Here is a 14,970-nt window from a genome sequence, read left to right as displayed (position 1 = left end):
AGGTTTGGGCAAGAATATTTCTTTGTTATATGAAGTTTGAATTTGCTTGTATTTATTCCATGATAAAAAAAAATCTTGTCGGTCTATTATAATATATTATTGATATTTTTCAATCAAACAACGTCGTTTTCTTTATAAATAGACGACATCACTTATTATTGGCAGGGACATCCACGCATGATTTCATGTTTTCATATCCGATACATTTTCACTAAATAATTATGTCGTGAGATAACTGCGAATAAATCCAAACTTCGTGATTTTTCAGTTGCTATAAATATGACTTCGTGATTATATTAAATGAGTAAAATATGAGTGAAGTGTACATCCAAACTTAGATAATAAATCCAAAGTTCGTGATTATTTTTTTAAATTTTTTTTGAAGTCATTAATTTAAAAAAATGAAGTTGTTTTTAGATATGGAATATTGTTATTAATCTACTTATATAGATCATTATATAATGTGGGTAATTTATGGAAAAATAAAGTAAAAGTAACAGCAAAAAAACCGGTGACAGAAACACTACCCCTAAACTGCTGCACCACCGCCTCTATTCGCCGTGCCGCCCTCTCCCCTCTGCTCAACCAGCAGCTCCGCCGAAGGTACTAATTCCTTTTCCTTATCGCTAAATTTGAAGCTTATGACCGTGATTCTTTTGGGAATTGGAAAAGTAAATGTTACCATGATGAAAAGAATGCCTGGATTAATTTTGAATATGTAAATTCGATGCTTGCATTATTTCAACTGTTCATGCTTAATAGTTAGGTTTCTACTCTCTGGATTATACTTTGGCATCGCTGATTTCTGTTTGAGATAAATTTGGGCCAACATTTTTGTAGAGCATCACACAATCTTATCTGAATTATGCTATCAATTTAACACCAAACCAGAGAGAAATGTGAATAGGCATTATGACGAATTGAGATATTGTCTCACCCCAATCTGTCAAACCAAATGAGCACCTCTCATTAAAAGTTAATACTTTCAGTTTTAATCCTTCAATTGCTTATACTGGCAGAGCCAAGGATTGATTTAACGCGGAATGGATGCAAAACGTGTGCTGGGAAACAATGACATTGATGATGTCCGTTGGCTATGTTCGTTAACCGACTCTGAACTTGTAAGCTTCGTGTCTGTTATGAAAAAATTCTTTTTCTGAAAGATTTTGTCCGTGCAAGAATTTTATTGTATATGGTGTTCCAAATCATGTTATTTTATTGCTCTAGGATCTGTTAATTAGCTTAAAGAATATGGTAAAGATGCGAGCTGATAAAATTGGCCATGGAGCTTTGGCAAAGAAGTTCAACTTACATATGTTGTGGGCCTTCAGTACGTTGTTGCTTACCATGCTTCATTGTTTTGCAATCCTGATATCTTATGTACTTCAATTTTCATCTTTATTGTTTTGGAATGAGAACAAGATTGGCCTAACACCAAATTTGAAAATTTGTTCTATGTTGTATTTAGAAGTCTAATTTGTGTTAAAGTGTTTACTGCTTCTGCGCCTCAAACGTGATACTCTAGTTGGGTTTTGGGAGTGTTGGTATCCAGATTCTATGCTAGCTGTTTCTTGTGTCGATTGGTAGATGTTATAGTCGGAAAATTTGCAAAATCTGACTTAGGTAGGAAATTTTGTTGGAAAACATTGAGGGATCATTGCTTTTGGAAACAAAACTCCAAGACTCCAAATGCTACATAACATTGTAGGGGAAAGGTGCCTCCATCTTTCTTATACAAAAGGGAGAATTGGCCTTGAATTCCAAGTTCAAGAGCTTGCAGTGTTTAGGATCTCCCCTCTGTGGCTTTATGTCATTTAAGTATGCAAAAGTGGTAAATTTGTCCACTCGAAGGATATTTTGTCCTTTTCAGAGCACTTCATTCTCTTTGTGTTTATCTGCTTTTGGTGCTTTATTTTTGGCTTTCATGATTATTGTGTCCCCAACTAGGAGATTGCTTAAGTGGCATGGATCGCCCATCAGATTAATTTGCAATTGTTCTTATCAAGTTATCCAATGAGCCAAACGAATGAGTCATGACATTTCCTTTTGATTCTTTTAAGAGGATCATAATGGTTCCTATTTACCTCCGTGATGACCCAAACCCCGAAGTATAGGGTGGAAGAGAAGCATCTTACCAACTGAGTTTTGCTACACCTTTGACATTTTCTTTTGTATTGATATATGAGAATACATCAATACAATGAAAATGTGTTAACATCTTTGTTTGTTCCTTCTTTCGTAATGTGTCATTTCTTGATGTTTGACTGATTTTGATCAGTCCCAGCAATGGATAAATATCTTTTGTTGTATCCTAAGACCTTACGATCCTTCAGAGTTATAGAAACAAAAATATTGTTGTAACTTTTGTTTCCACGGTAACTCTTGAACCTTATTGTATGGTTGTAAAAAGCAATCTGATCAATCACTCTATGTGAATAGAACAATTTTGTATCTGATGGATATCATGGTTTACCCGAATCTGATGTGATTTTCAAAAATGTCAATTTTTTATTTTGTATTTTGGAGAACTAGTGGAAAGATCGCTCTCATTTTTTCCTTTGAAGTATGCACTTATATCTTTTTTCCAATTGTACTTTTTCTCCTCTTTCAGCCAGTAATTTGAATGTCATATTTTGATTGGTTCAATTCAGTTTTTTTATTCTTTTCTGTTGCTAGTTTTGTTAAGCACACTTTCTTAACATTCAGGTGTCATATTTATGGAACATTTGAAAGGACAGCTAAAAGATGTGCCAGTGGCTTCCAGTAACTTGTTCAAACAAAACGTCAGTGGTATCTTTGCTAGAATGACTGATGAAGATTTATATCCATATGTGAATTCTGATAGGAGGAAAAGAGTTTTTGGCATGTAAGTGAATCCTTTAGTATTCTGCTAGTGCTGCATGAATGTTGTGAGTAATTACATTGTTCTCTGCTACAATATAAGTTTGCTTCAACCTGTACATAATAAAGAGAATCTTGTTTCCGGACCATTCTTCTTAGAACACAGCTCTTTATATCGGTTCATCTTCCCGCTCCTCTGTACCACTGCAGAGTTTGTCTTCTCCTCTTATTGGTTTATTCAGATTGGAGCAACTATTTGTTTCCTATCAACATCCATGTATCTCTACTATATTCCAAGTTCCAACTCATCTTCCTATTTTTTGTGAAAAGCTGGAATTAAAGGAAACAGAAGAAAAGGATGAGAAAATGCTCTCTGTTCACATAAAAGCCACATGCTGGTTTTTCAGCTGCAATTTTTTCCGTTGAAGTGTCAAACAGTCTTTGTGACATTAATGGGATAAAGCGTTCATATTTGTGGAAGTAAGGTGCCGAAACCAGCAAGGCCACTCATGTTTTACCAGTACAAATCCTAGTCTTGTAAAACTCACTTCCTAGCATACCTATGTGCTCGCCCATGGATTTACCAGACCCATCCAATTCTTCCAATTTTTGTTTTGGTTGTTTGCAATTTCTTATTCATGCCTTGTGTGAGTCTACTGTCCTTATTTTTGTGTCGATCTATGGTTTGACTACTGACTGGCTCGATACATATACCTAATTATTATCTGCACAATTTATCTGTTATAGGCTTTTTCAGGATATGCATCCCTCCCAAAAGCAAAAAAACTAGCAACTGAAGTTTCAAAGAGACTTGTAGTACAATCTCCTCACACTCTTTAAGGCCCATCACCAGTTTTGAGCTTGTATTTCGGGTTTCTTCTCCATCTTGTAAGTTACTTACCTCCTCTATGAAGCTCTATTGATTGAAGGAAAAGGAACGGAGCAAACTACATGCTACGGAGTAATTTTTAGCTGAGATATTTCTGCTTGAAATCACACGTCGTTCCTTGTATAGGTTATATTCTTGTCCAAATTTTCAGACAAAGTGATTTTTTTAGGGAACAAAGTAAGTGTTAGAAACATTTTTCTCTGATAAATTCAGTTTATTTACGCGAATTTTTATCGCTTGCTATTTCTTAAAGTACTTTTGAATTGTTTCAGTGTAACTTCATTTATTTACAATGTTATACTTCATTTTCTACTATGTCCCATTACTTTATCTTAATTAGCCATTCCCATCATCAAATATGTGGATCTAATTTGACCAACATATTATCTGTATCTCAAAAAATTCGATGCTAGTTAATCTTATGAAATCTGGTTTGACAGCCCAACTACTTCCACCATGTACTACAGGCTAACAGCTTGATACACAGACAAAGTATGTTGGAGGATCCTTTAAATTAGCCATAATTTGTCCCCATGCATCTTCACCTCATACTTACACACCCAAACAAAACACACATATCTCCATGTTTGTTTTAGAATTCGAACAGCTCGATCGCATAGGCTAAGTGTTTATGGTTTAGTTTGTAAGTTGGCTTAATCTCCATTGAGGGTGGGGCAGGGTTGGTGAGGCATATAGTTTCTAGCTTCTCATTGTGCATGCATGTGCTCAAAGAAAGGGGCAATGAAATTAGGTCAAAAGGGGTCAATGAGAGAGATTGAGTTGACAAGAGTTACAAAAAGTGGCCTTATATAAAAGGGTTAGTGAACTATGCACATTTTGGAGATCCCACATATTTGAGCCTCTTTATGGCAATCTATGCCCCATTCTCAGCTGTCTTCTCTTGGGTTCAATGCATCTACTTGCTTCCTCTCTCTCTAGGCATACATATACATAGGTGAGATTTCACTGTTTTATTGTTTATTAGACCCTTTTCAATCATTCTTATCATGAATTGGCAACATCCTTGAGATTTAGTGAGTGAATTATTAGTAGGTGCCCCACTTGCTTGTCATCTATGTTGGATGTACATATTTGTTCCCTCAATATATATGTATTGTCTATCTATTTATGGAGAGAGATGTTGGTAATTATCTATCATTTACTTGCATGGTAACTTATGTAATTTATTTATTTATTGCTATGTTGGATGGACTAATTAAGGTGTCTATTGATTTGAATACTATTTATAATAATTATGAGTCTATTAAATAAGTATGTTGTTATGAAACTAATGCTTTTATTTATGATATTATTGCATATAAGTATGCTTTTTATGATAATACTTTGTATTTATATGTACAAAGATCAATGGTGTAGATTGTCAATTTCAATTATTCCTAGCAATTTATAACTATGCTCTTTTAATTACATGAACCATCTTTCTTAATGGATAAACTTTGGGGAACATGTGAATGTAATTCCATATTATTGTCGACATATTTGTTGATGGTCCCACCTTTTAGATGTTGATATATTTTGTCTAAATAATTAGCAATTAATAATGTGGTAGGACAAGCCATCCACTACAAAAAAATTAACCAAATGATGAAAAAGAAAGGGGAACAATTCCACATCCCAACAAAATAAATTATAATGATTTGAGACAAAATGCCCAAAAAATCAATCAGGATTCAGTTTTATGTACCCTAAATATATCATCAAATCAAGTGTATGAAATCGATACAATTATGTATATCTCTTGTTGACTTCTGCATCTCTTGTGTACAAATTAAAATCAGTAAAATTAAAAAAAAATGGTAACCAACCAATAATAAAGTGGAATATATCTTCACATGTTGTGTGGAAATTGAGGGTAATAATCAAAGTTGAATCCTAATGGAGCAGAATGAGAAGGTGGTCCATTTTGTATGTTTGCTCTCTGCATCAATTTCAAAAACATCCAATTAATTAAATTATTATAAAAATAAATTAATTAATTCATTAAAAAAAAATACATAAATCACCTGCAATATCTCCAAAGCATCTTCGTCGGAGTTGAAGTCGTGAAACGCACTCGCCGCCGTGAGCTTCATGGAAAGAAACTGGATTTAAAGAGAGGGATTTAAATCATTAATCATTGCAAAATAAGATGATTAATTGTTGTTAGTTCATGAATTAATTTTAATTAATTAATTACCTCCACTTGATTTTGCAAGGACTGCACATAATTTATGATCTCATCCAGCATCACTGACATCGCCATGCTCTGTCTCATTAAAATAGGTTCGTGTGAGTCTGACTGAAGCATACTGAAAAGACTTATGTTGGTTCGTAAAGAAAGTCATCAGTCTAGAAAAAGGATATTGACCTTGTAACATCCTGGTACAATGTCTTGCAAGCATCTTAACCTTTCATTAATTTTCTCTCTTCTCACCTAATCAATAATTATAAAAATTAATTCAATAATCACAAATTAATTCAATTTAAACATGAAGTCACAATCTTAGAGGACTCACTCTCTCTGCTAAACTGTGACTATCAGTGGCTTGGCCTCTCTTGGCTCTAACATGAACAACCTCCTCTTTCGTCTTCTCTCGTTTCGATTTCTTCCCCTTCTATTTCCGCACAAATAAAACATCATTATTTATCAACTTATACATCTAATGAGTCTAAAACATTCAAGAAAAGCTTACATTGTTGCTTGTATCGGAAAGCTGAGGCGAAGAAGGTACGATCTCCGGTGATTTCCTCTTGGTGTGGGCATGATCAATGTTGTTTAATGGCTGTGGCAAATAGTGATTTGTGAAGCTTGAAGAATAGGTGTTGAATTGGACATCTGGTGAAGGGAAATAGTGTTTGTAGTTTTCCATGTCTGCTAAGAATATTTGATGATCACCCATAATATTCTTATTGCAGGGAGAGAGAGAGAGATATTCTTTTTTTTTTCTAATAATAGTAATGAGTTGCAACTAGTGATTACTCTATGTATATATATATTGGAGGAGCCAAGGTCCCCAGAGATTGGGGGTAGACTTGCACAAGGTTTACCGTACCGGTGGTTAAAACCGAAACCATAACCGTCGGTTACGGTTCCAAACCGAAACCGTGAGAATTTATCCGAACTGAAACCGTGAGAATTTATCCGAACCGAAACGATCAATTTTTGAACCGTGGTTCGGTTCAGGTTCAAAAAATTTTGAACCGAAACCATTTTGGAACCGCCGGTTCTGAGCGGTTCCAAACTGGAACCGCGAAAAACCGTGAAATCAAGCCGAAACATCAAAAAAACCGGCGGTTCTAAATCGTGAAAAACCGTCGGTTCAGAGCCGAAACCGGCGGTTTTGGAACCGGAACCGTAACCGCGAAACACTCTCGCGGTTCGGTTCTGATTCAACAATTTTCAAAACTGAAACCGGCGGTTCCGAACCGTGGGCACCTCTAACGGGGGGCAATCAACAAAAAGCAATTTTATTAAATAAAATCCATTTTTTTAAACAGAAAAAAAAAATTAAAATAAGAGAAAATTGTTCAAAACGCCGTCTGTGGGAATCGAACCCACGACCACGTGGTTAAAAGCCACGCGCTCTACCAGCTGAGCTAAGACGGCTACACGACAAACCTGAGTTAGTATACATTTTGTATAAAAATAGCCAAAATGCATTTTAAATTTTGCAAATTTATAAGTTTCCAGTGTATATCTCTATCAATAGAATAAAATTGGGGCCAAAATATTATTTTGTTCGGGATTAAAATGGTTTTGTTACATAATGTTTTCTATTTTCCAGTAAATCACATATTAAAAGGCCTTGAGTTTTTCTTCTAATTGAATGAATGTTAAAACTTAAAAGGGTTATTAGACTTCCAAACGTCTTTCCAAATTTCTACAATTGTACAGATTTAATATACGTAGTAAAAGTAAAAAATATCTTTCCTTGAGTTGGGAAAAAGTAGATGATTTATTTGTTTTATTTTATTGCTTTACAAGTTATTGTTGATGCCATTTATTTTTAAATTATAAAATAGTAATAATTTGATTTGTTAATTTCCTTTCTAACTCCGAATAAATGAATAAAAGAACGAACTTGGCTTTAATTCTTCTATGATTTGTAAAATTAATCATGCAAACTAATTTTTAATGTGTTAGGACAAAGTACATAGCATTTTCACACGAAATGTAGCTACCAACAATTATAGCAACTAAATCACAACACAATAAATTCTGGTAATTTGATATCCTCATCATATTTTCTTGAAACAAACTGCAGCAAAAAAAAAACATGGAAAGACCCCCAAACAAGACATGTTTTCATTTAATACTCAAAGCATTAACCTATTTTTGTGTTACAGAACTTGTTACAGCATCAAAATAGGCATACAACTAATTAAAGTTGAAGCTCTGAATCTTTCAAACCCAATCTGAGAAAATTAAGAACCATTCAAATATTCAATTTTGCAAGTTTGGAATCTTAATCAGGCACTACATTTAATTTCCATTTTCAGATTCAACCAAGCATCAAAGAAAACTGTGACTAAACTACAAATAGAAAAGAGACAAAAGACCATCTTAGTTAGAAAATATCATCTTATATCACATCAAAGATATCAAAGCTTTCACTATCTGTTACACTTGTGCATTGTTGAGTTGTTAAATGAGTATATTGTGACAAATAGGGCAATTGTGAATCGAAAAACAAAAGAACATAAATAGACACAGAATTTACTTGGTTCACCAACGTTGTGTTGGCTACGTCCACGGGCAAGAACGGAGAACAAATTGTATTATGACTGCGGTTTTCAGATACAATGATTTCGTACCCTACTTCTATTTAAATAGGTACAAACGACGAACTGGGCCTAATACAACAATTAAGGCCCAAACAGAAAACATATCATACCGTCGAGACCCCCGTTTCGCTAGCGGCAAACAGTAATGATTCAAGGCATCCTAACAGAGTATATTTCAGTTTCCTAATTTATAGTAGTATTACTCTCAACAAGCATATAAAGCACAAACCATTGAAATCTGTTTAAAAAGCATCAATTATGAATGCTTAAACAAAGGAGCTAATCAACAGAAGTTGCATCAGCCAGGGTTGTAGAAGCAAACACTACTATTGGTATTCATCACATCTCGGCCTATAATCTACGATAACGAGAAGATATCATGCTAAAGATAAGTAAACCAGACAAATCACTCAGAAGAGTCCAGCTTAAAGAGAATAAAGAATGATGGATCGTTTTACTTGCGCATCTCTACATGCTTGACTACATGTATTGTCAAATTTCTCTGTTCAATATACTCAAACACTGATACAAAATATAGTACTCCTATATAACTTTGTACATGAAGATCACAAAACAACACCATATGAAGATGGAAACCAATCAAATCTAACATGAGAAATACTAAAATACTACAAAATAAAGTAAAAACAATAAGTTTACTAAGTGGAATTTTCTTTAGAGGCATACTAAGGGGGTGTTCAATTGGTGCGATAAGATAGATCGATGAAACATAGGATTTAGTAATTGAAGGATATGATGGTCAAACAAACTTTAAAATTATCAATTCCAAAAGGGACACAATGGATTAACTTGGATTATCTTTATCAATCAGTTTATCACTCACAGTCACAGTAAACTCCCCCTAAGTTTTGCAACTCAAAGTAAACCAACTTGTTCGGGTATGTTTTAAAACAAAAGCATATAAACCGCACACTGCGATCTATGAGCACGATCAAGATTTAAAAAAAAATCAGACCTTATCTTATAACGGTATATTACAGACCAGCATCAAACAAAAGTATGCGTGATAGCGATAACAAAACTCAAAACATCAAAAATAGTTGTGGTATTTCTTCACTTTTAGTCCATTGGAATTTGGAAGAGAGTTCAAGAAAATGATAGTGTACCATTACATATGAAAACACACAGGAGTTTACGGTTACAAGAGCTCAAATCCAGAAAATCATCGACGATGTGATTCCTTATTTTTTGGTGCTCTTACCTCCAGCATCACTACTCCCTGCTGCCTGAGCTGCCTTCTTCGCAGCCTTCTCCTGAAGAGCCTTTGCATCTCTGTTTGATCACACCAAAGCACGATATGATTAGATAAATATCCAGATATAAACAAATAACTGAATCCAACAGCAAGAACCATACAAGTATTTCTCAATCACACACAATCAAAATCGCATCTTTGTACATAAATTCATCGAAAATGTCAATCTTACAGCAAGAATGACTCCATATCTCAACTATAAACAATCAAAATCGCATCTTTGTACATAAATTCATCGAAAATGTCGATCTACCCACAAGAATGACACCATATCTCAACTATAAACAATCAAAATCGCATCTTTGTACATAAATTCATCGAAAAACTGAATCCAACAGCAAGAATGACACCATATCTCAACTATAAACAATCAAAATCGCATTTTTGTTAAAAAACTCATCTACCTATCAAATCAAAACAATATGTTTGTACATGATTTGTAGATCAGTACAAATCAATGCATCAATCTAGAAACAAGACTGGTTCTACAGAAAATCAACCTCAAACATTACAATCAAATGCAAAGAATTAACAAATCAACGAAATGAATTAGGTCAATACCAACGCATAACACCATATTCTACACAACAAAAATCACCATGGCATTCAGATCCTATCAGAACAAAATCAACAACGAAAAATTGAATCTTGCAAACAATTAGCATAAAATAGTTAAGGGGGCACCTCTCGCGACGCTGCTCAGGGGTCAAACCGTCGTCTTTAGTCTTGCCCTTGGCATTGCGAGCTTGAGCCCTTTCTCGGTCCTTTTCTCTTTGATTTCCGCGTGAAATTCAGTTAAAGAAAAAAATTTGAAAAGGGGATGAATTGATTAAAACGATTAGGGTTAGCAATTAATAATTCACAATAAACAAAAATCGAGAAACGGGAATGAGAGAATTGCAGAAATATGGAAGGATATGAGTCATGGTGAAACGACGCCGGAGGAGAAAGTCAGCGGGAGACACAGAGAGAGAGGTATTGAAAACAACTAGATGTATGGACACAATTTGAGGGCACCTCCTTTTATATCAATATCTACTTGTAGAAGTAGTTGACTTTTGAGGGTACCTCCATTTATATCAATATTTTTGTCATAAAAATAATAGTAATAAAATCACAAAACTAAATTAAATTGGGTGAGCTTTATAATATTTGAAACGTAATTTTAATTCATGAAATTTCAATTTTCACAAATATTATCTTTTGGTGATACTTGATCAACTTTGTCTAGTAAAAATAATGAAAGAATAAATGAAAAAAATACTCATTATAAATTTATAATGTATGACACTATTTTGAATTTAAACAAAAAATATACTACTACTATTTTGTATACGAATTGAGTCATTGTAAAAATTGAATATTTATAATATAGTATTTCTTTATTAAAGTCATTTTTATTTTTAAGTAAAAAATAATACTACTATATTTTATTTTATTTTTTTAAATATTTCTCCTATATACTATTATTCTATATGAAGGTGATCAAATAAAAACTCTAAATATTGTAGAAACTCAAAACTAGGAATATGACCATTGAAAAATGTCAACAGATCACAAAAAAACATCAACAGGAACATGTCAACAGAATTTCAACAGTAGTCAATGATTGATGTTGTGCTGATATTGTGTTGATACTGTGTTGATATTAAATTCTTGAAATTTTATACTATGTTGATATTGTATTGAAACAGTGCTGAAGCTGTATTGAGGAGTTTTGAGTTTGTACAATATATAAGTTTGCATTTTATCACTATCCTATTCTATATTCACTAATACTTTATTATCTTTTACTTTATTATCTCGTCATTTAACACACGAAACATTAATTCTTAATCTTGATGCCAGGAAAATATCTCTATTAACATAGAATGAAATGTAATAGGGTAAATTATATTTACAGGGAGGTATTAGATGCGACAGTCCATGCATGTCTAGATATATTTACAGGGAGGTCTTAGATCGAATAAATTATATTACTAGTATACTACGTTACGAAATGATGAGGATTGTTCAATTGGACGTATTTGATTGTCCAATTATGTGTATTCGATTGAATAAATTTTTAGGATATAGTCATGATAAATGTTCAATTAGGTGTATTTGATTTTGTATTTAGTTTCGGAATAGCATCAATTCTTCAATTTCTCGTAAAAAAATTAATAAAATGTAATTTCAGATCAACTCAATTTGTTAATTGCAAATATTTATTTAAAAAATAAATTCCAATAGACCCACCCAGAGAGATCTCAGTTTGAGTTCAGACTCAACGACTGAAATCGAAGACAAATTATCGCAGGAATTGTTGCCAGATCTATCCTCTGCCCTCTTTGATTCAGTAAGCTTCGTATTCTATAGAGAGAGAGGAGGAGAAGATGAACATTTTCAGGTTAGCAGGGGATATGACACATTTGGCAAGTGTTCTTGTTTTGCTCCTCAAGATTCACACTATCAAATCCTGTGCTGGTAATGCATTTTCTCATCTCTGAGTGCGTTTCCTCGCAAACTCTGATCTGGTTATCGAACAAGTGATGAAGGCTTTGCTTACTGTTTTTTTTTTTTGTTAAATCCTTTGTTTGATCACGGCAATTTTTGTTTATTTCTGTGATGATTGATTCCGTAATGTGCATTTCTCAGGAAGCTAATTTATCTAGGGTTCAAGGTGATTCGTTGATTCATTCTGGTGATTGAGGAATTGAGTGTATTTGTGTATTTTTCTGAATTCAGCTCTGGAATCAGCATGGATCAATTAGTTAAGGTCTCAATTTGTGCCACAGTTCTCAACTGATAGAGACTAGAATGTATCTTAGAGATCGAGGTTTTCGAGTTTTGCTAGCCGGATAGTGTCAGTGGTCTTGAATGTTTAATCCAATCTAATGTGAACCATATAGGAACTATAAGAAGAATGCCTTTAAGTTATTTATGCTTAGGATTTTTCACTCAGTGGTGGAATTGTGGTGTGATCAAGTGTATTATAAGAGTTTTTTTGTGTAGTTTAGCCGTGCTTGTTTGCAACTTGATGTCTCGTCGGACAGGTTGTGTCTGTTTCTTTTATATGCATGTGGCGTGGCCGAAGATGTTAGATCCTCGGCGTTATCAGACCTACAATCTCCTTATAGATTAAATAGACTCCCCTACTGAATGTAGTGTTTTCCCTGGTCTCATTTGACAGTGCATCTAATATTGACATTACTCTTTGTAGGCGTTTCTCTGAAGACTCAGGAACTCTACGCTATTGTTTTTGTCACTCGATACTTGGATCTTTTCACGGACTACATCTCGTTGTACAATACATTGATGAAAATTATTTTCTTGGGAAGTTCCATATCGATAGTCTGGTATATGAAGCATCACAAGGTTGTCCGCAGATCCTACAACAAAGACCAGGACACTTTCCGTCACTATGCCCTTATGATACCATGTTTGTTTTTAGCACTGATTGCAAATGAGAAGTTTTCCTTCAAAGAGGTACATCGGCTCCCATAAAAGTGCTAGTTAGCCTTGAACTTACTTTAAGTCCTTGCGTCTTGACTCTAATGTGTGGTTTATCAGGTGATGTGGGCATTTTCCTTATACTTAGAAGCAGTTGCTATCCTTCCTCAATTAGTTTTGCTGCAGAGAACAAGGAATATCGACAACTTGACTGGACAATATGTTTTTCTTCTTGGGTAATTGTTTATTGCAGCATTGCTAATTTTTTAATGAAGATCTTTATTTTATTGGTTACATGGAATTTTGTGATAGGTTGTCTTACACCAGTTTTACTTTATGCTGCTATTTGGGCTTTTTACTGCATGAATGAGATTTGATGGATAATTCATGCTTTATTCAAGAAGGGTATATTTTAGTGGTATTAAGGTTTAAAATTTGATAGATGATTTCCTGCATGAATGTGATTTGCTGGATAATTCGTGCTTTGTATCCCTCCTTAACATTATTTTGGTTAGTAACTATGCTTATATGATATGATCATCCAGCCGTCCATTATATTTTCTTTACATCTGTCCGAAACCTTTACTAGTGCAGTGTATCTTTTAATTGATTCGACAACTGCTAACAAGCTTATTAATAGTTTTTGGTGATCAACGTTTCTTCTCTTTTTGTATTTTGTTCACCTTTTCATGTTTGTATCTCTTGGTTTAGAAGATCAATCACTTTAACATATGTGCCTGATCAAAACTCTCTTGACAGAACCATTTCTCTTATTAGTCATCTATCTGAAGAAGTGCCCTTCTCATCTTTCTGCCAGATATATTCAAACAGAGACATTTACCATGTTGATGTTAAAGTAACATTAACTATGCAATTCTTTCTGTGATTGTGGTATTAGCTGATGAGTTCCTTGCCTTTGCATTGCAGTGCATACCGAGCATTTTATATTCTTAACTGGATTTACCGCTTCTTCACTGAACCACACTATGTCCACTGGATAAGTATGCCTCTCTGCCTCTCTCTCTCTCTCTCTCTCTCTCTGAGTCTTGTCCTCAAATAATATTTGTATCCCATTTTTGCTCCCACAGTTTGGATTTCAGGACTTGTTCAGACGCTTCTTTATGCTGATTTCTTCTATTACTACTTCCAAAGGTATGATCTTTACACACCATCTAGAGCTCGATGTAAAACTAAAACACGGTATATACATCTAATATTCCACTGTTTTCAGCTGGAAGAATAACGTGAAGCTCGAATTGCCTGCTTGAGTTTGCTTTGAGAAAGGTACAAAAAGGTGAATGAGTTTTGAGAAACAGATGGTTACAGTTTGACAAGTGGCGAGGCATCTTTTTCTCTCACTCACAACGTGCGAGTATCCATTTGTAGAGCATTATTTTGTATTGGTAGATGAATATGTGGAAGTATTCTTGCCGGATCTGCAAGATATATTTAGCAAAGTCTGGCAAGATTTGATGCACCGTTTTGTTGCCAACCATTTATTTGGGAGTACTTGAATGAAGCAAATGATATATAATTCCTTAATGTTTCATACTCAAATATGGAAAGATGCAAGATGCAGTGAGAGTATCTCTCTTTACAATTCTGTATGTTATCGCCCCCAACTCCGTAGGACGTATGGAAACAGCGCGTCCCTGTACATGACATCGACTCTAGCAAGAGCCTGCTGATACACGACGACATCTCTTCACTCGATTATTTAACAAAGTCACCATCCTAATATATTCTC

At 34.2% G+C, this 14,970-nt stretch overlaps 3 protein-coding genes and 1 non-coding gene across 8 annotated transcripts; 2 read left to right on the top strand and 2 right to left on the bottom strand.

The window, feature by feature from the left end:
* Positions 1–487: 487 nt before the first annotated feature.
* LOC125219929 lies at positions 488–4,881 on the top strand. Of its 3 annotated transcripts, none has more exons than XM_048122022.1 (5): positions 488–603; positions 1,020–1,121; positions 1,228–1,330; positions 2,707–2,866; positions 3,599–4,881. In XM_048122022.1, exons 2-5 carry the CDS (start codon positions 1,044–1,046, stop codon positions 3,636–3,638), a joined length of 381 nt encoding a protein of 126 aa, XP_047977979.1. In that variant the 5' UTR covers positions 488–603; positions 1,020–1,043; the 3' UTR covers positions 3,639–4,881. The 3 variants fall into 3 exon arrangements, with proteins under 3 accessions (XP_047977979.1, XP_047977978.1, XP_047977980.1); XM_048122021.1 differs by having other exon boundaries at positions 3,589–4,881; XM_048122023.1 differs by lacking the exon at positions 3,599–4,881 and adding an exon at positions 3,172–3,580.
* Positions 4,882–5,363: 482 nt separating this feature from the next.
* LOC125185336 (transcription factor BEE 1-like) lies at positions 5,364–6,676 on the bottom strand. Of its 2 annotated transcripts, none has more exons than XM_048081856.1 (6): positions 6,424–6,676; positions 6,247–6,345; positions 6,099–6,164; positions 5,928–5,996; positions 5,755–5,832; positions 5,364–5,669 (listed from the first exon to the last, which is right to left on the bottom strand). In XM_048081856.1, exons 1-6 carry the CDS (start codon positions 6,628–6,630, stop codon positions 5,580–5,582), a joined length of 609 nt encoding a protein of 202 aa, XP_047937813.1. In that variant the 5' UTR covers positions 6,631–6,676; the 3' UTR covers positions 5,364–5,579. The 2 variants fall into 2 exon arrangements, with proteins under 2 accessions (XP_047937813.1, XP_047937814.1); XM_048081857.1 differs by having other exon boundaries at positions 5,755–5,817.
* A 588-nt stretch (positions 6,677–7,264) lies between these two features.
* On the bottom strand, positions 7,265–7,337 carry TRNAK-UUU. Its single transcript has one exon. It is a non-coding gene; the product is annotated as a tRNA-Lys (tRNA).
* Positions 7,338–12,019: 4,682 nt separating this feature from the next.
* LOC125219723 (ER lumen protein-retaining receptor) lies at positions 12,020–14,765 on the top strand. 2 transcript variants are annotated; one of them, XM_048121766.1, is made up of 6 exons: positions 12,020–12,257; positions 12,994–13,259; positions 13,344–13,459; positions 14,151–14,224; positions 14,312–14,375; positions 14,455–14,765. In XM_048121766.1, exons 1-6 carry the CDS (start codon positions 12,167–12,169, stop codon positions 14,489–14,491), a joined length of 648 nt encoding a protein of 215 aa, XP_047977723.1. In that variant the 5' UTR covers positions 12,020–12,166; the 3' UTR covers positions 14,492–14,765. The 2 variants fall into 2 exon arrangements, with proteins under 2 accessions (XP_047977723.1, XP_047977724.1); XM_048121767.1 differs by lacking the exon at positions 12,020–12,257 and adding an exon at positions 12,460–12,549.
* The last annotated feature ends 205 nt before the right edge of the window (positions 14,766–14,970 follow it).

Source organism: Salvia hispanica, chromosome 4 (genome assembly GCF_023119035.1).
Source record: "Salvia hispanica cultivar TCC Black 2014 chromosome 4, UniMelb_Shisp_WGS_1.0, whole genome shotgun sequence".
Classification (NCBI taxonomy): Eukaryota; Viridiplantae; Streptophyta; class Magnoliopsida; order Lamiales; family Lamiaceae; genus Salvia; species Salvia hispanica.
Note: the sequence above shows the minus strand (reverse complement) of the source record. Positions and strands in the feature narration are given on the sequence as shown.